This window comes from Miscanthus floridulus, chromosome 2, assembly GCF_019320115.1.
Source record: "Miscanthus floridulus cultivar M001 chromosome 2, ASM1932011v1, whole genome shotgun sequence".
In the NCBI taxonomy this organism is placed as follows: Eukaryota; Viridiplantae; Streptophyta; class Magnoliopsida; order Poales; family Poaceae; genus Miscanthus; species Miscanthus floridulus.
In genome coordinates, this window is record NC_089581.1 from 163,281,950 (window position 1) to 163,309,343 (window position 27,394).

Genomic DNA, 27,394 nt, shown 5'->3' on the forward strand with positions numbered 1-27,394 from the left:
TTGTTTTGTCACTTAGTTATCATGTGATGAACATTTACAAAAACTTTGAGGTCATTTGGAACAAGTTGATTTATTTCATAATTTTGAATTAATTAATTAATTCATAAAAGCAAATAGTAACCTTTAATGATTTAGGTTTTGTTTGAAATTTTGGATTGAGTGATGACCTTGGGTCATTAGTTGATAATGATCCTTGGCAATTGATGTATGTGTTACGAAAAAGATTTAGTTGTTTGACTTGCAACTGTACCGTGAAGGAAAGTTGTATTTAAATTGTTAATTTTTGTATCCATCATCGAGCATCATATTTCGTATTCCGCATCATGTTAAACATGGCATTGTTATTACATGTAGTGAACGAAGGTGAACATGTGGTAGTTAATCAAGTTGTTGAGGAGGTTAATCCGTCTGTTGAGGTCGGATCGAATACTTGTGTAACGTCGCAGGAATCAGACTTTTCCGTCAACGAAGGCAAGCCCTCGATGCATACAACCCTACCTTGTGTTTTATAAATTAATTTCGCTTTTGCTTTCCGTTATTGCATTAAGTGATTAGGAATTAAGTAAGAGCCTAATTGGTGCATTACCACCCTTGTTATTCCATATTTACCATATTACCAGTTTTAAACTCGTATATACCTAGTTTTGCTTAGCTATGCGTAGAACGATGAAAGTCGGGTGACTACCTACCACCTGCAAGTTTTAAATGAAACATTGGTTAATTATGTTAGCATGTGATATGGGAATGATCTAGACCGGGTAGACTCGGTGTGTGTGTGAGCCACAAGACATGGAGGTCTTGTGAGCGGGTTCTTTCTACCTGTGTCGATTAAGGCACGTTCGTTGTTGAATTGCATGAGGTGAGATTTTGTAGTACTAACCACATACTTCGGTAAGCCTGAACTTGGCAATTCTATTACGAGAATGGCTACTCATGCACTGGGAGTGGAGAGATGGCGGGAATAGCGTGTACCCACGTGGCCATGGGCTAGAAGGGTGGAGTACTGTATTCTCGGGTGGCGCGGACCCATTCTTGTTTTAGAGGATCCGAGGGTAGGTTGGTATATGTAGGTTGAGGATCTGCATATGTCGTGTGGTCTAGAATTCCTAGCTAGGTTTATAATCGGTTTGAATTGTTGTTGCTCCTCGGTTATGGAGACTCAACTCACTGTTCATCATCGTAGTATTAATAACTGGAACTTGAATAAGGCTTGTGAAGGTGTTGAATATGAAGTTTCATGATCTCAGTATGGATTGTGTCAGCTTTGTATATAATTCTTAAGAAGTTTTCTTTATAAAGAATGTTGTTAAAAGAGCTTTTATGCAAAAGAACTTTGATCATTGTTAAAGCTATACCTTGAATCCCATAAGCCGGCATTCCTGAGTTCTATCAGTTTTATTTCGGTTAAGTCTTGTTGAGTACTTTTGTACTCAGGGTTCGTTGACCCTTGATGCAGGTGAGCCTCATGAGCAGATCTATTTTGGATCATGCTGCATGACTATCGTTCGTTCTGATGATGAGAAGTAAATGTGTGATCCTTGGGCGGGATGTTTATTTTGTGTGTTATGTATATGTTAATTATGCCACTCTACTACTATTATGGTTTGTAATAATTATCGAACTTAGTTTGTAAGGTTTGAATCAACTAGTTTGTAAACTATGTTATCGTAAGACTTCCGTTGTTTTTACTCTGGTATTGATATTTGAATAAATGTTGTAATACTGCAATGACTTTGTAATATGATCCTGCTCGGAAATTGTGGATGATTCAGGGGTTCCCCGAGGACACCCGATAGTCTTTTTAAGTTCATGGAAACATATGCATAGATGTCAAAGGTCGTCGGACAGTGACAGGTGCATGTGGGCCCTATAACTTAGGAGGTTCTGCCACAGAATGGTATCAGAGCTTTCGTTACAAGGTTTTTTGTTGTATTGTTTTACAAAAACTTCAAAATAATTTGGGATGACTAAATTTAACTTGCTAATTTGGTCCAAATTGCTTCTGACTTATCTTAATTCTTTCTCACCATTCCGTATTTGATTAAAAAGGTTTGGTGTGGTGGAGTAGTAATATTACTATGCCCTAAATAAAAATAAATGTTATTTATGTGCATTATAAACTTTGATGTTTTTGTTCGTAAGAATGATTCATGCATCATGAATAATTCACTCGTTACTTCCTTCACCTCTTAGTCTGGAGTTGAGTAGTGAGTCTGGTTTGAGGAATGTAATCCATCTTAGCTACTTTTTGGATTTTGATCAAATGGTCTTACTTGGATTAAACTGGCTTCCTACAGTATGGCTCGTGCCAAGATGACGCCCCTGTAAGTCCACCGGACCCAAAGGAGTTCCTCGTCACCAACTTGCCCCTAGAAATGATGGTGCTAGCAGTAGCAGTACTAGGCCTGATCCCCAGGCAGAGATACTAAGAGTTTCTATAGAGTTGGCACAATCTACTAGAGATAGGGCTTTGGATGTTATACAAATAGGAGAATTACAGGGTCAATTGAGGCATCTCACCACCGCGCATAGGAACTGCGAACGTATGTTGGTTCGTACAGTGGAGGGAAGAAATGAAGCTTGGCAGAGGGAAAATGTAGCTAGAGCCAGAACTCATGAGTTAGAATTCTATGTAGAAGATTTAGAAGAACATAATACTTATCTACATGAGGAAGTTCATAGGCTTAGCAATCTACTAAATCCGAATCATGAGCCTCAAGCTGATGCCATGGACCCTAGTGTCATCCTTGCTGATGATGATGAACCAGGAGAGGAAGAGGAAGAAGATCCTGAAGAATTAGTAATGATCAATGAAAGTGATGATGAAGGTGGTAATAATTCCGGAATGGATACCGAGCCTAAAGTTTGAAGAAATTGAGGAAAAGAGTAGAGTTGTATAATAGTAGCTCTAGTTAAGTTATGTAATTTTGTTTTCGTACTCGTGGGTTTGTTTGTACATTAGTAAAACTCTATGTAATGTGTCTAGAGTAAGCTTTGGTACAATTCAATAAAGACATGTGAATAAAGTTTGGTTTGTTATGAGCAGATGCGTCATATGCGGGGTTCGTTTATTCCGGGAACTTCACAAGATGAGGACGGTATTCCAGATCCGCCACCAGTTCCAACAAATTTAGCTAATGCTATAACCGTACTTGTCAATGTGATGGCTGAAAATTCTCGTTTGCTTCATGAGATGGCTCAGAGTAATCAGAATCAGATGTATGGAAACCATGGACGCCACCATAACAGACAGGAGGCTACATATGTTGATTTCACAGACACAAGACCCCCGGTGTTCACCAAGGCAGATGAACCATTAGAGGCTGATGACTGGCTTTGAACCATGGAGCAGAAATTTGACCTTATTCCATGCACGGAGTATCAGAAACCTACGTTTGTCACCTAGCAACTTAGAGGAACAGCAAGTGCTTGGTGGGCAAACTTAGTGGCTATGCAACCAGCTGGCATTCCAATAACTTGGGCTGAGTTCCGTATAGCCTTCAGAGCCCATTATATCCCTAAGGCAGTGATGGCTATGAAGCTAGATGAATTCCTTGCTTTGAAGCAAGGAGATCAAACCATGATGCAGTATGTGGGAAGATTTAATCATCTGTCCCAATATGCATCCGAACATGTCAATACTAATGCCAAGAAGAAGAGGTGATTTATGAGAGGCTTGAATACCAAGTTGCAGACTATGATGACCACTTGCACCAATGTTACTTACTATGAGGCCGTAAATATTGCAATTGCTTTAGAGTTAAAGTATCGGCAGCATAAGGAGCTCAAAAAGAAAAAGAGTATGCCGTCTGGATCTTTTGGGGGAAATCAGAAGAGGTAGAGGGTGATTTATCATCTAGTACATCATAATTGTCTTCCTTACCGTCCACCACAGTCTCAAGCCGGGCAACAGTCAAATGTCTGTCCTATTATAACCTATCCAAACTCACAGTCAACCAATGCTCCTAGTGGCAATGCTCTAACATCCCAGGGTCACAACTATCCATGTTATAATTGTGGAAGGACTGGTCATTTCTCCAGGGAATGTCCATATCCTAGGTAGGCTAATCAAAATTATCAGAAGACCCCTGCCAATCAACAACAGGGTCAGGCACCAAACAAGAACCACAATCAGAATGCATAGAAGGGCAAAGATGAGAGGAAGACAGGACGGGTGTTCTATATTCAAGCTGGAGAAATTCCGGAAGGGGAGCCAGTGATGATGGGTATGTTTCCTATTGCCAATCACCCTACAGTTATACTTTTTGATTCTGGCGCATCACATTCATTTATCAATAGAACATTTGTCGTGAAGCATGAAATTTCAATTGGGGCAACAAAGGAAAGTTTCTTTATACAGTCGCCCGGGGGATGTCTATGTACTAAGGAAATGGTATACCAGGTACCCATAAACCTGGGTGGGCATATTTTTCCCACTACCATGATTATCCTTAAGGATCAGGATATAGATGTAATCTTGGGAATGAATTAGATATATCAGCATAAGGCTGTTATAGATGCTTTGAATAGGACCTTAAGGGTGAGTTTGCCTGATAGTAATTCTCAACTTCTCATCCAACTTCCAACCCTAAGAAGATCAGTGGGCAAGATTTATGCAACTGTTATCAAAGAGATTAGAGATATTTCGGTAGTGTATGAATTTCTGGATGTGTTTCCTGAAGATTTACCTGGTCTACCACCTAATAGGGATGTACAGTTCAATATAGAGTTACAACTAGGAACAGCTCTGATTTCCTAGAGAGCTTATAGGATGCCACCTAAGGAATTGGCCGAGTTGAAGACTCAGTTACAAGAATTGATTGAGAAAGGGTTTATCCAACCTAGTTCCTCACCTTGGGGATGTCCGGCAATTTTTGTGAAAAAGAAAGATGAGACCCTGAGGTTATGTGTTGACTATCGTCCATTGAATGAAGTGACCATCAAGAATAAGTATCCATTACCTCAGATAGATTTACTTTTTGATCAATTGGTCGGAGCTAAAGTTTTCTCCAAGATAGATTTGAGATCAGGATATCACCAAATCAAGATAAAGCCTGAAGATATTCCCAAAACGGCATTTACCACAAGATATGGATTATATGAATACTTGGTAATGTCTTTTGGTTTGACAAATGCTCTAGCTCATTTCATGTATCTAATGAACTCAGTATTCATGCCTGAGCTAGATAAGTTTGTAGTGGTATTTATTGATGACATTTTAGTATATTCCAAGAATAAGAAAGAACATGCGGAACATCTCAGAATTGTTCTAACCTGCTTGAGAGAACATCAACTATATGCCAAGTTCAGTAAGTGTGATTTTTGGCTTAAGGAAGTGCAATTTCTTGGACATGTCTTGTCAGCCGAAGGAGTTGCAGTTGATCCTAGCAAAGTGAAGGATGTGCTTGATTGGAAACCGCCAGCCACAATTCATCAAGTTCGGAGTTTTCTGGGATTGATGGGGTATTACCGTCGGTTTATTCCAAATTTCTCAAAAATATCAAAGTCCATAACTGAATTGTTGAAGAACCAAGTTAAGTTTATCTGGTCATCAGATTGTGAGGAGGCTTTCCAAACTTTGAAGAGACTGTTAACCACTGCACCAGTATTAGCCCAACCTGATATCGAGAAGCCGTTTGATGTTTATTGTGATGCTTCAGGTATTTGTATTGGATGTGTGTTGATGCAAGAAGGCTGAGTCATTGCTTATGCATCTAGGCAACTTAAGCAACATGAAGAACACTATCCGACTCATGACTTGGAGTTAGCAGCTATGGTTCATGCTCTGAAGATTTGGCGGCATTACCTGCTTGGTAATACGTGTCATATGTATATAGACCACAAGAGCTTAAAGTATATCTTTACTCAGTCAGAGTTGAACATGCGACAAAGAAGATGGTTAGAACTGATTAAGGATTATGATTTAGAAGTACATTATCACCCTGGTAAAGCAAATGTAGTTACAGATGCCCTCAGTCACAAAAGTTATTGCAATTGTCTGACAGTAAGAACAATGGGTTTGAATTTATGTCAAGAAATGGAAAAGTTGAATGTAGAAGTAATTCAATAAGGAAGTTTGACCAACATAATTGTTGAAGCCACTATTCGAGATCAAGTTATTGCTGCTCAGAAGGAAAACAAGGGTATATCCCATATCAAGGAAAGAGTCAAGAATGGAAAAGCGGAATGCTTTAGCATAGATGATGAAGATGTGTTGTGGTTCAACGATCGCCTGGTGGTACCAAAAGTTCCTGAGTTGCGACAGTCAATTCTAGATGAGGCACATGCTACTAGGTTATCTATCCATCCGAGAAGTAACAAGATGTACCATGACTTGAAGCAAAGATTCTAGTGGACAAAAATGAAAATAGAGATTGCTAGATTTATAGCAAAGTGTGATACTTGTCAAAAGGTGAAAGCTATACATTTGAGGTCTGCTGGTGAATTACAACCATTACCTATTCCATCTTGGAAGTGGGAGGACATAAGTATGGACTTCATTATTGGTCTACCCAAGACATCAAAGGGATTTGACTCAGTATGGGTTATTGTAGATCGACTCACTAAGTCAGCGCATTTTCTTCCAGTCAAGACAATATATCCTACGATCCAATATGCCAAAATGTACTTAGCAAGAATCATGAGTTTGCATGGTGTACCAAAGACCATAGTGTCAGATAGGGGTACACAGTTTGTCTCCAATTTTTGGAAACTATTGCATTCTTCATTGGGTACCAAACTTCTATATAGTACAACTTATCATCCGTAGACTGATGGACAGACTGAAAGAGTTAATCAAGTACTTGAAGATATGTTAAGGTGTTGTGTCCTTAACTATTTCAATAAGTGGGATGAATGCTTACCTTTGGCCGAGTTCTCATACAACAATAGTTATCAGGAAAGCATTAGAATGGCTCCATTTGAAGCACTCTATGGTCGTAGATGCAGAACATCATTGAGTTGGTCTGAGCCTGGAGAAAGAAGATTCTTTGGAGTTGACCTTGTGAAAGAAACAGAAGACAAAGTTAGGCAAATACAGAGTAATTTGAAGATAGCTCAATCCCGACAAAAGAGTTATGCGGATAGATGACGAAGACCATTGGTATTTAACAAAGGAGATTTTGTATATCTAAAAGAATCACCAATGAAGGGAGTTACCTGTTTTAGTATTAAAGGAAAGTTGGCACCCCGATATATTAGACCATATCAAATTTTAGAGAGGTATGGAAAAGTGGCATATCGCTTGAAGTTACCTGAACATCTCATAGCTGTACATGATATGTTCCATGTTTCTCAATTAAAGAAGTGTCTCCGAGTGCCTGAACAGAATGTTGAAGTTGAAGGAGTGGAACTAGAACCGGATTTAACTTATTCCGAATATCCTATCCGAGTGTTAGATCAGAAAGATCGTGTTACTCAAAAACAGACAATCAAGTTCTATAAAATACAATGGAATAAACATTCAGAAGAGGAAGCTACAAGGGAATCAGAAGATTACTTGTTAGAAAAGTTTCCAGAGTTTCTAGCGTCAATATAGAATAGAGTAGTGTTAGTTGTGCTCGGTTGCTACAAATTGTGTTTTGTAAAAGGAACCTTAGTTGTTTTATAGGCAAGTTTTGGATGTTTTTGGACTGACACATTTCCTTTTCCATTACTTACTCTATGGCTTTGAATCTCGGGGCGAGATTTCTTTTAGGGGGAAGGATTGTAACACCTCGGGTGTTTAAATATTAAAATCTGACATATCATCATATGCATTGCAAAGCATTTGGCATTTGGTGAAAACTTTGATATGCATTTACTAAAACAAGTTTACATTTGTGTAATGAGTGTTGAATTGTATTGTTTGACTCAAGTTCAAAGTTTGTTTGGGTTTTGAATTTTTCGAGAAAACCCCGCTTTTCAACATTTAAATCCTACCCTGAAAATTCATTTCAAAATCTAAGCATATTTTGGGGTTGGGCCCAAACAAAAGTGTAGAGCATGACAAGTTAATTAAAGTTTATTTTTGGAGTTTTTCAAGTTGTTTAGAAAAATTTTGAGTAATTCAAAAAGGCGTAATTCGTTAAATATCCCCTATTTGAATTTAAAAGATCATTTCAAAATCTAAACTGAATTAGGAGATGGTTATAAAAGCAAAGTTGTAGAACTTTTGATTTTGAACAACTTTTGTTTTTGGAGATTTTTGAGTTGTTATGAAAATTTGGGAGTAAATTGTGAAATTTGGTGAATGGCAATTCTGTAATTTCGATGAACAGTGTTCACCGCTTGCGCTACACCGCCGGCGAGCTTCGGCTTGCTTCCAGTCGCGCGTGTGGCCGTCTGGGCGTCGCGCTGGCAAGGGAAATGGTTTCTTCATGGCTTCCTTGAGCTTCCTGGCCATCCTTTATAACCAGAGCCGTCGCCGTTTGCCCCCGCTCCTTTCCTCTGTTTTCCAGTCACCGCCGCCGCAGCTCCGTCGAGCTTTTGCCATCGAACCAGCACCCACACCATCGCAGCAAAGCATGTCCCAGCTCCGCTAGTTCCTTACACATCCAGCAAACTAGTCCTTGTGGCTTGTCTTCACCGGAAACTCGCGGTGCGCGCTCTTCTTCCTCGCAGCCGGCAGCGTCCCCGTCGCGAGCACTTCGCCGTGGCCAGAGCTCCACGGTACGCCTCTGCCCCTGCTGAGTCTTGCTTCATCTTCAGCCACTGATGCTATGGTACTCCATGACCCATTGGTTTCTCATTTTGACCACCATAGCTCCCGGAACATCGCCACCGACGACAATCAGCTCCGCCGTGCTTGCTCGGAACGTCGACCCACCTCTCCGTTGCTCCTCCGGCCTTGTGCTCTACTCAGTCGCGTTTGGGGTGAGCTGCTGATGCTTCCTAAGCCATCCGTTTAAGCTTCACAGGTCTCACACCACCGGCGTAGCGCTGCTGTGCCACCGCGTCCGTCATGGTCGGCGTAGTGCTCAGTTCGGTCCGTAATTGGTCGCGTTAGTGCCATAGATTGATGCGCTGTGACGTAGTGATCATGTTAGTACCCTTGCCGTCACCGTTGGACTCACCATCGGCGAGGAATCGCTGGTCAGAGCCGTCGCTGCCATGGTCAACGTCGAAGGTTAGGGATGACAGGTGGGGTCGGGTTGTCAGTGACTCAGCGTTCAAATAGATTTTTCTATTTTTAGATTTGAATGAATAGTGTATGTTTTTGTTATTTTTGTGTAGATTTATTTAAAGCTCCAAAAATTATGAAAATTTTTGTGTGACTTCTCTGTGATGTATAGTATTTAAGAAAAATATGAAATAATGTTTTTTAGTAATTTTTGAATGTGATAAAAATTGCTCAATTTATTAATAAATGGATTTCCATGATTTTTCTAGGCTTATTTAATTGTCCAAAAATTATGAAATTTGTTTTGTCACTTAGTTATCATGTGATGAACATTTACAAAAATTTTGAGGTCATTTGGAACAAGTTGATTTATATCATAATTTTGAATTAATTAATTAATTCATAAAAGCAAATAGTAACCTTTAATGATTTAGGTTTTGTTTGAAATTTTGGATTGAGTGATGACCTTGGGTCATTAGTTGATAATGATCCTTGGCAATTGATGTATGTGTTACGAAAAAGATTTAGTTGTTTGACTTGCAACTGTACCGCGAAGGAAAGTTGTATTTAAATTGTTAATTTTTGTATCCATCATCGAGCATCATATTTCGTATTCCGCATCATAGTTAAACATGGCATTGTTATTACAGTGTAGTGAACGAAGGTGAACACGTGGTAGTTAATCAAGTTGTTGAGGAGGTTAATCCGTCTGTTGAGGTCGGATCGAATACTTGTGTAACGTCGCAGGAATCGGACTTTTCTATCAACGAAGGCAAGCCCCGGATGCATACAACCCTACCTTGTGTTTTATAAATTAATTTCGCTTTTGCTTTCCGTTACTGCATTAAGTGATTAGGAATTAAGTAAGAGCCTAATTGGTGCATTACCACCCTTGTTATTCCATATTTATCATATTACCAGTTTTAAACTCGTATATGCCTAGTTTTGCTTAGCTATGCGTAGAACAATGAAAGTCGGGTGACTACCTGCCACCTGCAAGTTTTAAATGGAACATTGGTTAATTATGTTAGCATGTGATATGGGAATGTGGAGTAATAAATCTAGACCGGGCGGACTCGGTGTGTGTGAGCCACAAGACATGGAGGTCTTGTGAGCGGGTTCTTTCCGCCTGTGTCAATTAAGGCACGTCCGTTGTTGAATTGCATGAGGTGAGAATTTGTAGTACTAACCACATACTCCGGTAAGCCTGAACTTGGCAATTCTATTACGAGAATGGCTACTCGTGCACTGGGAGTGGAGAGATGGCGTGAATAGCATGTACCCACATGGCCATGGGCTGGAAGGGTGGAGTACTGTATTCTTGGGTGGCACGGACCCATTCTTGTTTTAGAGGATCTGAGGGTAGGTTGGTATATGTAGGTCGGGGATCTGCATATGTCGTGTAGTCTGGAATTCCCAGCTGGGTTTATAATCGGTTTGAATCGTCGTTGCTCCTCGGTTATGGAGACTCAACTCACTGTTCATCATCATAGTATTAATAACTAGAACTTGAATAAGGCTTGTGAAGGTGTTGAATATGAAGTTTCATGATCTCAGTACGGATCGTGTCAGCTTTGTATATAATTCTTAAGAAGTTTTCTTTATAAAGAATGTTGTTAAAAGAGCTTTTATGCAAAAGAACTTTGATCATTGTTAAAGCTATACCTTAAATCCCATAAGCCGGCATTCCTGAAGTTCTATCAGTTTTATTTCGGTTAAGTCTTGTTGAGTAGTTTTGTACTCAAGGTTCGTTGACCCTTGATGCAGGTGAGCCTCATGAGTAGATCTGTTTTGGATCATGCTACATGACTATCGTTCGTTCTGACAATGAGAAGTAAATGTGTGATCCTTGGGCAGGATGTTTATTTTGTGTGTTATGTATATGTTAATTATGCCACTCCACTACTACTATGGTTTGTAATAATTATCGAACTTAGTTTGTAAGGTTTGAATCAACTGGTTTGTAAACTATGTTATCGTAAGACTTCCGCTTGTTTTTACTCTGGTATTGATATTTGAATAAATGTTGTAATACTGCAATGACTTTGTAATGTGATCCTGCTCAGAAATCGTGGATGATTTGGGGTTCCCCGAGGACACCCGACAGTCTTTTTAAGTTCATGGAAACATATGCATAGATGTCAAAGGTCATCGGACAGTGACAGGTGCATGTGGGCCCTATAACTTAGGAGGTTCTGCCACACCTCCTCCTCCTTCTAAGCTATCTCCAACAAGTTGAAGACGACCTCCTCCACCGGAAGAGGTTCTGGTTCCTCCTCTGATGCGGTCTCACATGGTCCAGATCGTCCTCGAGGTTCGATTCGGACGACGATGGTGTTGGTGGAGGCATCGAGGGGCAACGTGAGGACGATGGGTTCAGCATCGCCCATGTTGTCTTCAAGCGATGAGGCATTGTAGTGGTGGGTCGAGGGCCGGGGCGAGGTGTGTGTGGGAAGGGTGCTTCGCTTTCTTGACGCACGGTGGTGCAATGGCGGCTGGTTGTGTGCATGGGGGCCTAGCTTATATAGGTATGTCGGTGGGTGGAACTGATCATGGTGCAATAACTCACACCCCTTGGAAGATGGAGCGCGCATGTGTTGGGAACCGCCACTGAACCGCCATTGCGCCTGCGTTGGGAAGATGGAGCGCGCCTGTGTTGGGAACCGGCGCGAGCAGCCGATGGACTCCTGGGTATACGCGGTGTCTCTTCGTGGGGAACTAAAGGGCCACGAACTAGTCTAAGGACCAGGAAAACAATGGCTCTTCATGAGAATCCGCACGACCAGCGTGGCCGGAGAGTTGAAGGGCCTACACGCAAAGCAAGGATAGATAATCACTCAAAGGAATAAATTCCTTCAAACTTTCCGAAATCAGGTGATAGCTCAATGGTTTGTCCACTGCTCTAGAACTTGTAGGCTTTGGTTCGATTCAGGGATGCAACACATTTATTTTATCTTTTTGACCTTTAGACCGCTTAATAAATTATAAAATTAAACCAAAAAAATTGGGCTGCCCGAGATTCGAACACAGGGTATCGAGGGCTAAGTTGTGGGGTCTTAACCGTTGAGCCAGTATGAGGTATTCGAAAGAAGTGGAAAAGATAAGTTACTTATGCTGTAACCGCTACATGGAAATCTCTACCGGTTTAAAGAATGGCCGGGAGTGATGTACCCCCATCACTGTCGGTTCCTACTTACAACCGACAGTAATATACCCACATCACTGTCGGTTTCTAATTAGAACCAACAGTGATGAGGTCTGGTATAAAAAGCTGCCACGGGTTGAAATTATCCAAATTTCAACCCCACGCTAATCGTTCCCCGCGCTCCTCTTCTTCGACACTGGCGCCTGTGCACCGCCTCATGCCGAAGCACCCGTCCACCACCCCCTAGTGCCGACGTTCCCAGCCTCGCTGCTCCTCTTCTTCGACACCGACACTCGTGCACCACCCCACGCTGGAGCACCCATCTACCGGCCCCCGTGCTGCCGTTCCCAGCCACATGCTCCTCTTCTTTGACGTCGACGCCCGTGCACCACCCCACGCCGGAGCACTCCCCACACCATCCATCGCCCCACGCCGGAGCACCGCCGAGGCCTTCAGGAGCTGCGTGGATAGCTGCTTTCCCACCCCCACAGTGAGTGCTGGCTCACTGCCCGCTAAGTGTTTGATGAAATGAAATGCCCCACGGTTGTTGTCTTCCCAATAGCAGCTGAAATGGACTTTACGTTGACAAACAATATGAGGAAGTAAGTTGTCCTGTATACTTTTTATTGTTTTCGGAAGCACGAGAAATGGACTTAATTTTTTTAAATAGTTTTAAAGATGAAGAATGTATGCAACTCTATCCATTGTAGGCTATGCAATGTCATTGATCCAAACACATTTTTTATTCCTCATGTCTGCAGGCTATTAAAATCACCTCTATTTTTTGAGATAATCTCACTTTGTAATAGCTAGTCTATAGTCAGATAAAACAGGTTCACTACCATCTACAATCTAATCTCACTTTATAATAGCTAGTCTGGTTCTGGTGTTATCTACAATCTCATCTTAATTAATTTTACAATCCTTAGGTTTATTGAATCCCTAGCTAGGATCTGACCTTGATATGGTCCTTAAAATATGTTTGTAGAAACTTTCTGGTGTTTTGATAGGGTCCTACTTTATTTGACTGGTCATGTTGGTTAATTACAATGACTTGCCTATTTCCTTTCCGTTGTAGATGTTTTGCTTTGACCTTTCATCTAATATTTTCTTATATATACTATAAGAAATTATTTATTTCTTGTATAAGTTTTAGTATATTTTAAAAATAATGCTATTTTCAGAGACCATATAACTTGAATAATAACTCTTGTTCAGTGAGTTACCATTATAACTTACCACATGCCTAATTTACTTAAATGTATAGGCAACCATGGCATGGTATGTAGTGCATGTTGGTCACATGCCTAGGATTTATTGAACCTGGAAAGATTGCTATGCTCAAGTCAATCGCTACCCTGGTAATTTATATAAAATTTACAGCACACATCTCAAAGGAAATTTTGCTATCCAAGGGGTCAGTAGTACCACAAAACCCTACTCCTAGTGCATTTAGCCCATAGTTTAGGGGTCACGGCAGCTGCGGATCGACCCCGCTCGATGAAGAAGAGGCGAATGTGCCTCAACTGGTGGACGACATCACTAAACCAGTCAATGTCAGGTTGTACATCCGTCAGGAATGGACAAAGGACAAGGTGGCGCTCGGCTAGGCCTGGCCTGCGGGAGACAGGACAATTAATAGCCACCCTAATTCCACTGGGGTACGCTCGTGTCACCATTGACAGAATACTTGATAAGAAGTTTAACAAGATATCCATTAAGTACCCCGTAACGGAAGACATGCCGAAACTTGGTCAAAACAAGGGCTCTCAAGTGGCCCGGCGCAAGCGCTTCATTAACTTTGACCATCAGTTGTCCTCTGATGATGAGGACGACTGCAAGTCTTCGCCCACCCACGATGATCACTCACCATTTCCCAATAGAAATCACTCCTCTCCTCATCCGGAGCCATCACCCTCGAGAAGACAGAGGTCTCCTTCTATTCCTCCTCGTCCGACTCCATCTTCATCAGCCCCGAGAAAAGAGACTCCTCCCCCTCCTCCTCCATCTTCATCAGTGCTAGGAAAATAGAATTCTCGTCGTCATCCTCCTCCTCCTCCACCTCAGCCCAAAACAAGATCAAGGACATCCTCGCAGTCGCAGAAAAGGTCCTTGGATTCGGTCGCTAATGCTCCCAAAGTGGACCAACAGAAAAGAAAAAAGCCGTTCAGTGGTAGTGTTACCACCTTGATGAAAGAAAAATTTACAGCACACATCTTGAAGGAAGATTGTGTTAGTTTCTTCAATCTCTGTGCCTCACTGCCTTTGTATATGTTGAAGTCTGAATTCGAAAGGCAAACACAGAATAAATACGCTACAACAAGAGATGAAAAAATACACAATAAAGATTTAAAGAACATACAGAAGTACGTCGAAGACAACCCAGGATTAACCATGGAAGAGGTCGTGAACATCTATTATGATGTACAAGGAACGGGAACACCAGCAATGAAGTATCAAAGGGGCAATCTTTTGGTTCCCGATGACGAGTATAAAAATCTGACAACATATATGCGCCAGTTGCATGAATATTATATGGCTCAAGCAACAGAGACGGATGACTTTGGTTTTGAGGTTATTATCCGTTCGCCACATGTTTTCCATTATCCCGAAGAAGAGAAGTTCGATGTTGAGTGGGAGTGCTTGTTCCAGCTATACCAGAAACATGATCTCAATGTTTAAATATTGACGTTGTAGACTATGTAAGTACCCTACACGTGCGATATTACAATTAACTACTCTCTTGAGACAAATTGTTAACTTTTGAGCACTTTTTATGATTTTATGTAGGTGTATATCAAAATTTTGTATTGTAAAAAGCAAATGGGATTACATAAGCTTCTTGGACCCCTTGCGAGTTAATAAGAGGACATGGCTAGGCCTCTATGGATATGACGTGGAAGACCTGAAACAGAGATTGATTGCTGTTTTCGACAAATTCATGATGAAGAAGAAAATCCACATACTTCTAGCCTACAACTGCGAGTATGTGTTCTTGGCTTTTAATTTTATGTTTCTTTATTCGTTAAGATTATTCGATAATTAGGATTCTGTGATTGTAGCAACCATTTCGTCTTCATTTGTGTCAATCTTGCCAAAAATCTGATCGAGGTGTGGGACTCGAAGAAAAAACCATTTCATCATCTGGATGCACTGGTGGCGGTGCTGAATTAGTAAGCGATCCTAATAACATATTATTTTTTAATCACACATACCGCTTTCTAATGTTTCTTCCTTTAATGTTGCTCAGTGTCCGAAGAAGACATATCGGTGGGACATCGGTCCCATTCAAGGTTGTTGAAATAGAGGGGAAGTACCTGTCACAGCCGGCGGGAAACAATGAATGCGAGTTTTATATAATGTGGGCAATGCTTCGCTACATCGGTGGAAAATCGAAAGAAGCCGATAAGTTGGTGTGTATAATCCCCATTTCATTTATGTCTGTTAATAATTCAATAAAATGATTTACTATTTCTCTTTGGATATCATCGGAGCTCGCAAAGTTTATCTTAGCCGAGGTATTGGAAAAAGATGGAGTATTTTTCATTGCACAATCCGTGAGGTACAAGGACCAGTATGGCCCAGAGCGGCTTGTCAGGTTATTGTAAGAAGTTCGAGAAGCATTGCACAATCTGTGAAGTCTGAGAACAATTCTTTTTTGTTTTGAGGGATCGAGATCTGGATAAGAATATTTGAACTGTAACCGTAACATTTGTAATGTTTAATATTAATGGACCTATCATCTACGTAGCGTATATAAAGCGAAACCTGATTCCACGAAAAAATATAAATTAAAATCAATTATAAAATAATAAAATATGAATGGGCCATCACTGTCGGTTAGCAACAAACCGGCAATATTGTCGTAACCATCACTGCCGGTTATCAACATACCGACAGTGTTGGATTTCTCAACACTGCCGGCTTGAGCCATGAACCGACAGTGTTGTCTTGCTCAACACTGCCGGCTTGAGCCATGAACCGACAGTGTTTTCTTACTCAACACTGTCGGCTTGAACCATGAACCGACAGTGTTGGATTTCTCAACACTGTCGGCTTGAGCCATGAACCGATAGTATTGGATTTCTCAACACTGCCGGCTTGAGCCATGAACCGACAATGTAGGCTTGCTCAACACTGTTGGCTTGAGCCAAGAACCGATACTCTTGAAGCAACCATCACTGTCGGTTGAGACTACAAACCGGCAGTTTTGTTCAACTAGACACTGTTGGGTGGAGCCAGGAACCGACACTGTTTCCTGTAGATCAGTGTCGGTTTTTAAGAACCGATAGTGATGTCAACCCCACATCACTGCTGGTATGCCACTGTCGGTTCAAAATCTGGCAATGAAGGGGGGTTTTGAACTGGCAGTGATGTCCAGATCTAGGGTAGTGGTGGCATCCAGAAAGTGCGTCACACTCGCCACAATTACCACACGTTCGACGAGCAGCGGGAGCAGAATGACATAGAAAAATCTGTGGCGGCCAAAGCTTGGACGAAAACAAAAAAAAACACAAAATAGTTGTACCTTAGGCATGGCAGATCTGGGTGGAAACCAAGCACGCTCGTTGTTTGGTTGCCTTACATGCCTATATGAAGATATGTTGCATGAGATAAAAATATTATAAGGTTATGATTATGATTTTTATTTTGTACAAGTACACTCTTAACGTTCTTATTTTGTCTTTGTCTTAAATTTCTTTAAAACACATCAATATCACTTGATATTTACTAATCATTACTATTAACGTCATTAGCCTGAGTAAACACCTGCATCAAGCCAGTGTATGATTAGCAAGCCAAAGACCAAAAGACAGTACAGACAAAGCTCCTCTAGTTTCTTCTGAGCCACACGGCGACAATCCTTTTTCCTTTCTCTGTTGGTAGGGAAAAAAAATCGTGCTGTTGTGCAGGGATTCAGGGCTGCATAGGCTCATGCCCGTAATGGCCGGGAAGCTAACTGATTTTGAGTACTACACTCTTTTTGTCTAGCGTGTGTCTACTCTCCCGCCAATGTTTTCCAAGCTTTCTTGTCTAGTGTGTGACGAAAGCTTATTGATTTTGAGTACTACTCGTACTCAGGCTTCACTAAACTGTTTCGCGTAAATTTTCTGCAAAGTTTGTGCGTTTGAAATCCTCCCGAAATCAAATTCAGATTATATACATACATACTTTGTCCTTGAGTTGTCTAGTGATCGATGTCTTTGGACTGTTAGCAAGTGGTACGTGCCAGGTCCTAGCAAAAGGTCAGGAAAACACACACACACGAAACACCGTAGCAGAAGAAACGAAGGCAGAGAGAGAAGAAACAAAAGAGTACAAGACGAGGACCGACGGCAACGACTCAGCAGCCGCAGCAGCACACTGCCGCTTCCACGCTGCACAATAAATCCAAAGAGGCGCCGGAGGGATGGCGACAGGCGTTCACACACACACACACACCCCGAGACGCCGCATTGGATGCTCCCTCTACCTGTCTACCCCCGCTGGAATCCGCCGCTTTCCATTGTCGCTGACCCAAGCAACATTCTCTGCTTCTTGGTCCTTGCCTTCTTGGTTCGCCGCCCTCCCGCAATCTCTAGTTCTGGGCAATCGCGGGAGCAAGGCGTTTCTTGGTTCTCCTGAGATGGGTCTGAGAAAGAAATGCGCCATGGTTCATGAGGCAGCCGGGTTCTCTACATCTTGGTAGCCCTCGGCATTGGTATTCATCCTCTCGTTCTTGGAGTGCAGGCTGGGGATTGACTCAGCCATGAGGAAGCACGGGTGGCAACTGCCTTACCACCCTCTCCAGGTATAATCCATTCACCACTCACCACTCACCAGCGCGGGGCTCTGCGTTCGGCTTTCCCTTCTCGGCTCTCGCAGTGTTCTTGCTGTTCATAGCATTTGCCTCACTCACATAGTGTTCCGCAACTGACTGGCTGACGGACGGACTGCAGGTGGTTGCGATAGCCGTGTTCTCGGCACTGGGCTTCGCCTTCTATGTCTTCTTCGTACCGTTCGTGGGGACGAAGCCGTTCCAGATTGTGGCTATGGCTATCTACACTCCATTGGTGAGGTTTCTGCCCTTTTCAAGGGTTAAATTAGCTAGTATGCATAGATCTGGAGTTTGAGTGTTTGTTTCGCTGCCAGCCCTCCCGTGCTTTACAGTTCTTGGTACTTGCTCCGTCTGACATTGCAAGTTCAGACACTGGTAGAGAACATCATCTGCTTTGCATGTATTGCATATAACTGCTGTAAAGGAATGGTGATATGGCATCAGTTAGACTATATATATAGTATGATTACTCACTTGAGTGATTGAACAATTTTACCTAGAGAATGATTAATGTCTTCTTTTGCAGATAACATGTGTTGTTGTGTTATACATATGGTGTGCGGCAACAAATCCTGGAGACCCGGGCATCTTCGATTCAACGAAGAATTTGAAGTTAGATAAGCATGAAAAGCACTCCCATGCAAATTCCGATCAGGGAATTAGTCATGGAGGAAGGCCATTAAGTGAGACTTTTGGTACTGCTGATAACAGTGAGAAGCTGAGCAGCATGCTTGAGAGGAAGGATTCGCCTTCTTGGCCCAGATTTTCTGGAATTCTTTCCCTGGTTTGTCTCCCATTCTCTTGCCTTTGCAAACGATGCCTCGATTCAGACAGTCAACCTTCAGAACAGAAAATGTGTGAAGAAGGCATGTTTTTCTGCAGTTTATGCGAAGCAGAGGTATTGTTATGGAGTCCTTTTCCTATTCCTTGTACTGCACTCATGTACTCTATATTTCCTTTGGGGGCTATTCAATACAAACAAATGCTATTGATAACATGGTATCAGATTAGTTTTTTTTTGTTGAGGGTTCTATCTCCTAGCTGTTGCTTATATTTATGCGTTGCACTTGAATACTCATACCTGAACATAATGTCCTGTTTCTTCAAGCTATACTGGTCTGCAAGCTTAGTTTTTAAGGTTACCTAAAAACTATGCAGACAATTTAGTAAAAACTTGCACAGTGAGTTTTACATCTTTCAGCATTTTATGCTTTAGCTTGGCATGTGCTTATGTAGTTCATGTTTGTACTTCAAAATTTTGCTAATATTCAGTTTGCTGATCAGTAATCAATAGAGCTTTGACAAACTAACTAATCTGTGGATGTATGAACTTATGAGGGCAACCCATGAAATTCAGGGGTACTGTAGCAACTATACTGAACTCGGATAAGCAGGATGTCTAGTGGTTTGAATCAAATAAATTTAGGCGTTTTTTTCTAATTATGCTCCAAATTTCTGATTGAACGGTTATAGCCGAATGGAAAGTCACTCTTCTGATACTTTTGTGATCTTGATTAGTGTCTTCATTGTTTCTAGCATCTTATGAAAAACTAGCATAGTTCTTCACCTTTTGATCTGGATGTCATTCCCAGGTTCTGAAGAACAGTAAGCATTGTAGAGTATGTGACAAGTGTGTTGATGGATTCGACCATCACTGCAGAGTAAGATCTATTTTTTTGTTATGATTTCCCATGATACTAAAAAATATGATTCCTCACAAGAATTATGGTCTTATTTCCTCACAATTAATGGACTTGTTTTGCCTGCTGCCTCTGTTCTTTTGTAGTGGCTTAACAATTGCATAGGGAAAAGGAACTACAAAGGTTTCTTCGCTCTAATGGCTTCTGCAGTTATCCTGGTAAGTGTGGATCTCTTGACAAATGACAAACTGACGCAAATTGGAATGTAAAGACGACCCTTGTGTTATTGCATTTACCTTTTGGGTCGGTACCATTACAATTCTGCAACTTTGGAGAAATACCATTACTATTCGCCTATTTGGAAACATGCCATTATAATTCTTCTTCAGCTTGAATCGTGTCATTGTCTACGTATTCAACAACGTTGGGCCCACGCGCAGGTCACTAAAGGCCACTGTATTCTCGTATGTCCCAAAATACCCCTGCTATTTCTCTTTCTCCACCCGCTGACGTGTGGACCCCACACGTCAGCTTCTTCTTCAACCTCAAGCCGACGCACTTCCTATCTGCCGGGCCCAGTTCGTTGCCGCCCCAAACCAGAGCTCATGCCGGAGCTCTGCCCAGAGCCGCCGCATCGCGGCCGCGCTCGCCTGCCGGAACCATGCCGTCCGCCCGAGCTCGCTTATGGGAGCAGCGCCGTCCGTCCGAGCTCACAAACGCAGAGAGCGGCGCGTCCATCTTCCGCTCTGCGCACGGGGCAAGCACGGGGGCGCAATAACCTCGGAGGACGGCGCCGAGGAGGAACTGCCCTTGACCTCCATCTCCTCATCCCTATCCCGACACGAAGGAGTACGAACGCCATGGCCGACCTAGCGTGCTGCGTGCGGGCGCTGCTGCCACTAACCGAGCGTGCGGGCCAGCGGCATGGAGTGCGAGCCACTGACCCAGGCGTTCGAGCACTCCAGGGTGGAATGGCTTTGCGCTCTAGGCCGGGCCGCACGTCCTCGGCCATGGCCGGGCGCGGCTCCTACGTCGGGAGCACGACACCGGCTCACTCCACGTCGCTCCAGGCCCCTAGGGGACGGCGCCACCAGCCCCCTACCGCGACCCTAGCCCCCAGACGACGCTGCGACGGCGCCCCCAGCCCCAGGCCTCGAGCACAAGGACTGCAAGGAGGATGAGAAGGGGAGGAAGAAGAAGATGACATGTGGGGGGCCCGCATGTCAGTGACAGGGTATCCACTTGTAGCCAATGGCATTTGAGTCCATACGAGAATACATGTCGTCGTATACGTCTGCGCGTGGGCCCAACGCTGTCAAATACGTAGAAAATGGCACGATTCAAGCTGAAGAGAAATTATAATGGCATGTTTCCAAATAGGCGAATAGTAATGGTATTTCTCCAAAGTTGCAGAATTGTAATGGTACCAATCCAAAACCCTACCTTTAACATCTGCAACCAAGTGGGGGCAATGCATATAGTTAGCAATGTTGTTCCGCATCCTTCCTATTCTGGTAGGTTATTGACAGATCTCCATGGTTTGTACAACTTGATCCAGCTTGTGATGCAGTGGTTGTCGGGGGCACTTGTGTTGATTCTCTGTATTGTGAAGCGAGGAGAATTCTCTAGGCAGGTTGTCACAAAGTTGGGAAGCAGCTTCTCAACTGTGGCTTTTGTAATTGTTGTGGTGAGTTGAACAGTTTTTCCTTCCTTTCATTATCGAATGTGTCTGCTGCATTGAAGTTCATATAATTTGTTGGTAAACTAAAACAATTCTGCTATCTTTGAAAAAGGTTACAAGATTGGTAACAGGATGTTTCAATTTTTTGCAGGCAACCTGCACCATTTTAGCAATGGTTGCAACCGTGCCACTTGTCCAGCTTTTATGTTTTCATATCCTTCTTGTCAAAAAGGTAAGTTGCTCTTGAGGTTCAATTGGGGACTCCTTGAATGATATCATACAATAGCAATAATAAACATGCTTGCAATTTTCATTTTTGGCCCATCTCTGTTGTCTACTTTCCTGCTTCCTGAAATGGACTGCTTGATCACTACTATTTTCTCGATCCACTACATGGCTATTGTTATGAAACTCAAATTAACTATCCCCTTAGTAAGAAACAAGAAGCACTCCTCCTTTGTCCCATGATTGCACAGGAGTCGATTGTTTTGGTCACATTTTCTGCTGAAATAAGTCAGTCACATACTACGAGTTAACTATAATTGGTTGGGAGTTTTGCAAGAAAAGTACAAAACTTTGTGCATTTAAACTTTCTGTTCTTTTTTCATACAACTTGAGGTTAAATTGCAATCCTCTTCATGTGTGTCCAGGGAATTAGCACATATGATTACATCATAGCTTTGAGGGAGCAGGAGGATCAACAAGAGGTTCCTGGACACCAAAGTCCACAGATGTCTATTATTAGTTCTGTTACTGGTTTTAGCACAGCCAGTTCTTTTGGACCTCTTCATCGTGGTTCATGGTGCACTCCACCAAGATTGTTCCTGGAAGACCAGGTATGAGATAAACACTCATGTCTGTAAAATCTTATGCAGCCAAGGGGAATAAAGATCTTGGATAGGCAAAGACAACACGCTGTGATACATGACTGAATATGTCCGGATATTGCATGTGTTGTTTTGTTAATTAGCTGAATATGTCCTCATTTGTGTTCTACATATAAAACCAACTGAAATCAAACTTCACTATATGTGAAAAAGACTTCTTGATAGTAACATCTGAAGTTTCAAGTGCTTGCATTTGTACGTGCTTCAAGTTATCATGATTCATGATTAGTGAAGTATGCTAAATTTGTTTTCAAACAAATAGTATAATTTTTTTGTGACAATTGGACAATAAATCAAGACTGTAGTTCCCCTTCTTCCATCTTTAGCAGTTGATACTTATTGCTTGCTCCTCTCTTTCACAGTTCGATGCCATTCCTCCAGAGGTCGGCATTTCACAGAATTCAGGCAGTAAGAAAACCAAGGAAGAGGAAGGAGCAAGGAGAAAAAATGGAGCAGTGAAAATCAGTCCATGGACATTGGCACGGCTAAACGCAGAGGAAGTTTCAAAGGCAGCCACGGAGGCAAGGAAGAAATCCAAAATCCTGAAACCGATTGCAAAACATGGCGCCCCAGACAATGGCAGTAAACCAGATCATATGCCCAGCTACAAGAGACGACTAGATAGAAGAGGTTTCCCTGCTGAGCTTTCTCTTGACCCACTTGCAACTCTATCTGCGAGCGGCACTGAAAGCAACTACAGCGACACAGCAACAGAAATTTGTGGCAGTTTAGCCCCATTACAGCTCGAAGCAAGAAGTGCTTTCCAACCTAGTACTGCAGCATCCACAAGAAATGTTGCTTCATCGCCTGAAAGTAGCTTTGACTCGCCTGATCTCCACCCCTTCCGCACTTCCTCAGCCACAGCTGATGAGATGCAGGGAGCCATGACACATTCAGCTCACAAGGGCATCGAGTTTAAAAGATCATCAAGCGACGGTTATGAAGCATCAGGAGGTGAAGATAGCGACCGCATCCCTTCAAGAATCGTGCACAGATCGTCAAACTGGGCCAATGTCTTTCTGAATTCCAGTCAGGGAGGCCCTCCAGCTGATCTGCTCACGCCATCATCTGAAGGTTTTGTAGCTAACGCAAATGTCCTTCTAAATTCTGGTTCCTAGAGCATTGCTGGGTATGGCAGAGCGATGTTGACAAGACATTGACTAGTCTCCAGGCTTAGGTTTAGGTTTAGGCGCTTAATTTGTCTGATTACATGTGTGTATTTGGACTAGTTCTAGGGGGGCAAATTCATCCGATTACATGTCTGTGAAACTGCTTTCACTGCTGGCGTCGCTTCTTTGGCATTCCATTGTCGCCTTTGGCAAAATGTGAATTTGACGCCATTGTGTTTGCTGAGCTTGATCCAATTTACTGTTTGTCAAAATCCCATGGTGTGCCGCTGCAGTCTGATCATGGTAAACAGTGGAACTCGTGTATATAGTGTTCTAATTTGTTTTGAGAATCACCTTGTTCCGGCGTTGGCACCGGAGCACACAGACTGGCGTGAGCGGGTGATGGACAGCACGGTGAGCTTGGAAGCAACAACGATCTGTCCCGGGTTGCCGATCTGGAGCCCGAGCAAGAGAAGTCGAGCAACAACAATGTTATCTGGTTCTTGGCTCTTCGGCCATGCCACGAGTAGCACCCACTCGAAACAGGGAGGGTGACCTCTTATCTCTTATCTTCCATCTCCAAGACCATAAAACAGATGGTGGTTTGTGTCTTATGATTTTGCCAAAAATGCGGAGTAGAATTTGTTATTCTCCCTCACAAAAAAATGTTGATTGTCAGATACAAATATACCAAATGAGATACATCAAACTAGCATGTTCAGTGACTGAAGGTTTTCCTAGTTATATTGTGAACCATTTTAGATAAACCCCATAAAGAAATTGGAGAGTCTAGGAATCCTGTGTTGAACCACAAGCATGAACCGCAATTTTGTGTTCAGAAATTCAGTCCACACAAAATATATAACTTATTATCCTATAAAAGAACATATTAGCTTTTTCTTTCAGACATAATGCTCTCGACAAAGCTGAAGAGTTTCTTCAACAGATCCATTCCATGGGTGAGTCTGCATCCTGGTCTCGAAGGAATGGAGCTTTGGTTTGGCCAGTTTGGGGCTGTAATTTACAAGGAACAATCCTATTGGGAACTAAACAAAACATATAAACATGAAGGATCAGACACCGGTATAACCAGTTTGCTGCTGTTGTAAAAAAACACAGGTTGCTAGTTGCTACACCGCAAGTAAGCATATATAGAGCAAAAGGTTGCTAGACCGGAACACGTTTTCCTCTGTAGTGGTCAAGGAACTGCAGAAACAAGAGAAATTAGGCTTATCAGAATGTGAAGTGCGCCAAGCTTCTAGTCTCAGGAACCAAAGAAGAACATTATGTGTCGCGAGCTTCTTACCGATGTCACAAATGGTTGTTGGAAAATCCATCCAATGATAGGAATCCTCTGCAAGAACACAGCAAGTGTTGGCCAGAACCCACTGCAATGGAATTGCCAAGTCAGTGCTCAGGTATAAGCAACTTTTTTAAAGAAATGATGGCGGTTCGTTAGAAACAAATAACTATTTGCAGCATTGAATGTTTTTACTGTCTCAACAAGAAATTGCAGATTACTAAAAGAGAAAGGATCAGTTGGTCACAAGAAAATTCTCCTACCTGAAGAGTACAATAAAGCCATATGCCTCTAAGAGCATGCCAAAAAACGGCCACCCAATGAGAACCAGAAAAAAACCAGCGCCAAATGAGATAGTACCCTGTTCATTAGAGCTGTTAATGAGAATAATGAGACGTTAGACATGTTTAAGGGCAACAGCCCTAGCAAATACAGTGGATGCAAAACCTTGTAATTCTTTGGCTTGGTGAAGAACTGCATAGTTGATTTCAGACCAATTGTCAAACCCAAACCTGACAGGAAAAGAATCTGCAATGGCATCAAGAGAAAAAGGTGAACCATATGCACAGTGAGTTAACTTAGATCCTCAAAAGATTCAAAAGCAAATTACAAAATGGAAGTTCACTTACATTGCCCATTGCGATGAGCCCCTTGTCAAAGAAGAAAACGATTCCCAGAAAGGAGAAGAATATTCCAAAGCCTGTCAGGCCAAGCCCAATCTCTGTCCAAGATGATATTCAGACGACACAGGATCAATGACTTGGAAGAATAGACTGTAATATCTAAACCAACGAATATGCTTTTACATCACACAAAAGATTTTGCAAGCCAGAATTTTTTGTCACACTTCAAACATTCAACATGATTTTTAATATAGCCGAAACACTAAAAAGGTGGTATTTTAAGCTCGATGATTCTACCGAGATTCATTGGAAATTTGCATCAGAACCCAGACAGAACAAGAAGGTTTCAAAGTGGTTGAGTATCTGTTCCTTACAGTGGTCAATCAGAAACTAGCATAGACCTTGCAGCAGCAGCATATCTGATGCTGGTTTCAACTAAATCCAAGCATCTTTCAGAGATTCAGCGGTCAGCCAGCAGCTCAGCACTGCAGTTAGTATTTGTGTAGTATGGCAATTGTGTAAGCCTAACCAGCAGAAGATCTTAAACTTTAATCTTTGCTTTGCCTAAAACTACCGATCAGCAGCATATCTGATGCTTTGCCTAAAGCAATTTGTTACCTCTCTTGCATTGTACACACTTATAACACTAAAACTACCGATCAGGTGATATTGGCATATTGTAGACCACACAGGCACACAGTACATGATATACCCTGCCACCCTGATGTATCATGGTCAATTGTAACACAATTACACAAAAAAAAAATGCAGGTTAAGTTATACAGCACATTCCACAAATGATATTACCCTGATGGGTCAACACATTAAAACTACTGCTTACATGATACGCTGCACATGTCACAGTTTATATGATTGAAAAATCACCAAATATCAGTTAAAAAAGCCACCAAACATGTCAACACAGCACACCTTAAAACAAAGTAGCATCCCTGAGGATGACTTTCTCACATTCATCACATGTGACAGTGTGTCCAAATTACAGATTGCAAACATGTTAGCTCGTTAAGTTCTGAATTATGAAGCAGAAACAAAGGAGCCAAGCAAATAAGATACACATTCACTGCCAGCAGAACCTATCTATGCTCCTATAAGAAATAAATGGAACAAAAACTGGGAAGACAATTTAAAAAGAGTGGTGACAAGCCCATACTCTTGAGGTCATTCATCTCGAAGGAAACCATCTTGTCGTGCAATGACACCGCGGAGACCAGCACACAAGCCTGCAACAGCACAGGTTCTAAGATCAGGCACAATTTGTGCAGACGAGATATAACCGAATACGGAAGTGTTAAGCAGAATAAAGCCGATCTGAATAATTGTTGAAAAAATACGTGCTGTAATTAGATCAGATCTGAATAGGGTTCGGGTGCTCGGTTTCACAGAGAAGGGAACGAGTTAGGGTTCGGATGCTCGGTTTCGCACAGGAGTGAAGGAACGAGGAGGGGTGCGCATACCTGGTGGATTCTCGTCGCTGGCGAGGACCTGGGCACCTCGAGTTGGGCGGCGGCGGTTGCCCAGTTGCCGGGAGAGAGAGCACGCGGCGACGCCTGACGCGGGGGTTAAACCGGAGAAGAAAATGCAGGGCCGAAGTGGTGGGACGCAGATTCGGTGCACGCTCGCCTTCTCAGGTTACGCCGTGACTTTCCCTGCCAGGATGCCACATCCACCGTCCGAGCAACATCGAAGGGCTGCAGCCGTTTTGAGCCGGATTGCTTCACTCTCGCAAAGACAGCGCGGGACAGCTCTCTTTCGTACGCAAACGCTGCCGCCGCACAGGAGAAGGACGAGCCTGGCAAAACCAAAGAAACAGGGGAGGAAGGATGCGGTGGCGGTGCCCAGGACAGGAGAGTTAAGCGAGACCGTACGTGGCGGCGTCGCCAAGGATCCCTCTCAGAACAAGAATGTTGTCCCTGTCAATCGTGTAGTGCAAAGGTTGATCCATTACAACTGCAGACAGAGTGGCTGGCACTCTGATGCTGGACTCTTCGACTTTTCTGTACTTCTGGGCAAAACCGAAATTGAAAGCATTGAGCGACGAATTGGTTGCTCTTCGCAGAGAGAGGTCCTGAT

The 27,394-nt window shown here is 42.5% G+C and overlaps 2 protein-coding genes across 2 annotated transcripts; one reads left to right on the top strand and one right to left on the bottom strand.

Annotated features, from left to right (window-relative positions):
- The first annotated feature begins 17,656 nt into the window (after positions 1–17,656).
- Positions 17,657–23,620, top strand: LOC136540412 (probable protein S-acyltransferase 22). The gene is made up of 9 exons (XM_066532424.1): positions 17,657–18,036; positions 18,185–18,298; positions 18,590–18,961; positions 19,656–19,724; positions 19,850–19,921; positions 21,262–21,390; positions 21,536–21,616; positions 22,035–22,220; positions 22,634–23,620. The coding sequence occupies exons 1-9, from the start codon at positions 17,995–17,997 to the stop codon at positions 23,387–23,389; spliced, it is 1,821 nt and encodes a 606-aa protein (XP_066388521.1). The 5' UTR covers positions 17,657–17,994; the 3' UTR covers positions 23,390–23,620.
- Positions 23,621–24,183: 563 nt separating this feature from the next.
- On the bottom strand, positions 24,184–27,054 carry LOC136540413 (vesicle transport protein GOT1-like). The gene is made up of 7 exons (XM_066532426.1): positions 26,779–27,054; positions 26,475–26,544; positions 25,310–25,401; positions 25,128–25,208; positions 24,944–25,041; positions 24,687–24,768; positions 24,184–24,586 (listed from the first exon to the last, which is right to left on the bottom strand). The coding sequence occupies exons 2-7, from the start codon at positions 26,503–26,505 to the stop codon at positions 24,548–24,550; spliced, it is 423 nt and encodes a 140-aa protein (XP_066388523.1). The 5' UTR covers positions 26,506–26,544; positions 26,779–27,054; the 3' UTR covers positions 24,184–24,547.
- Positions 27,055–27,394: the final 340 nt, after the last annotated feature.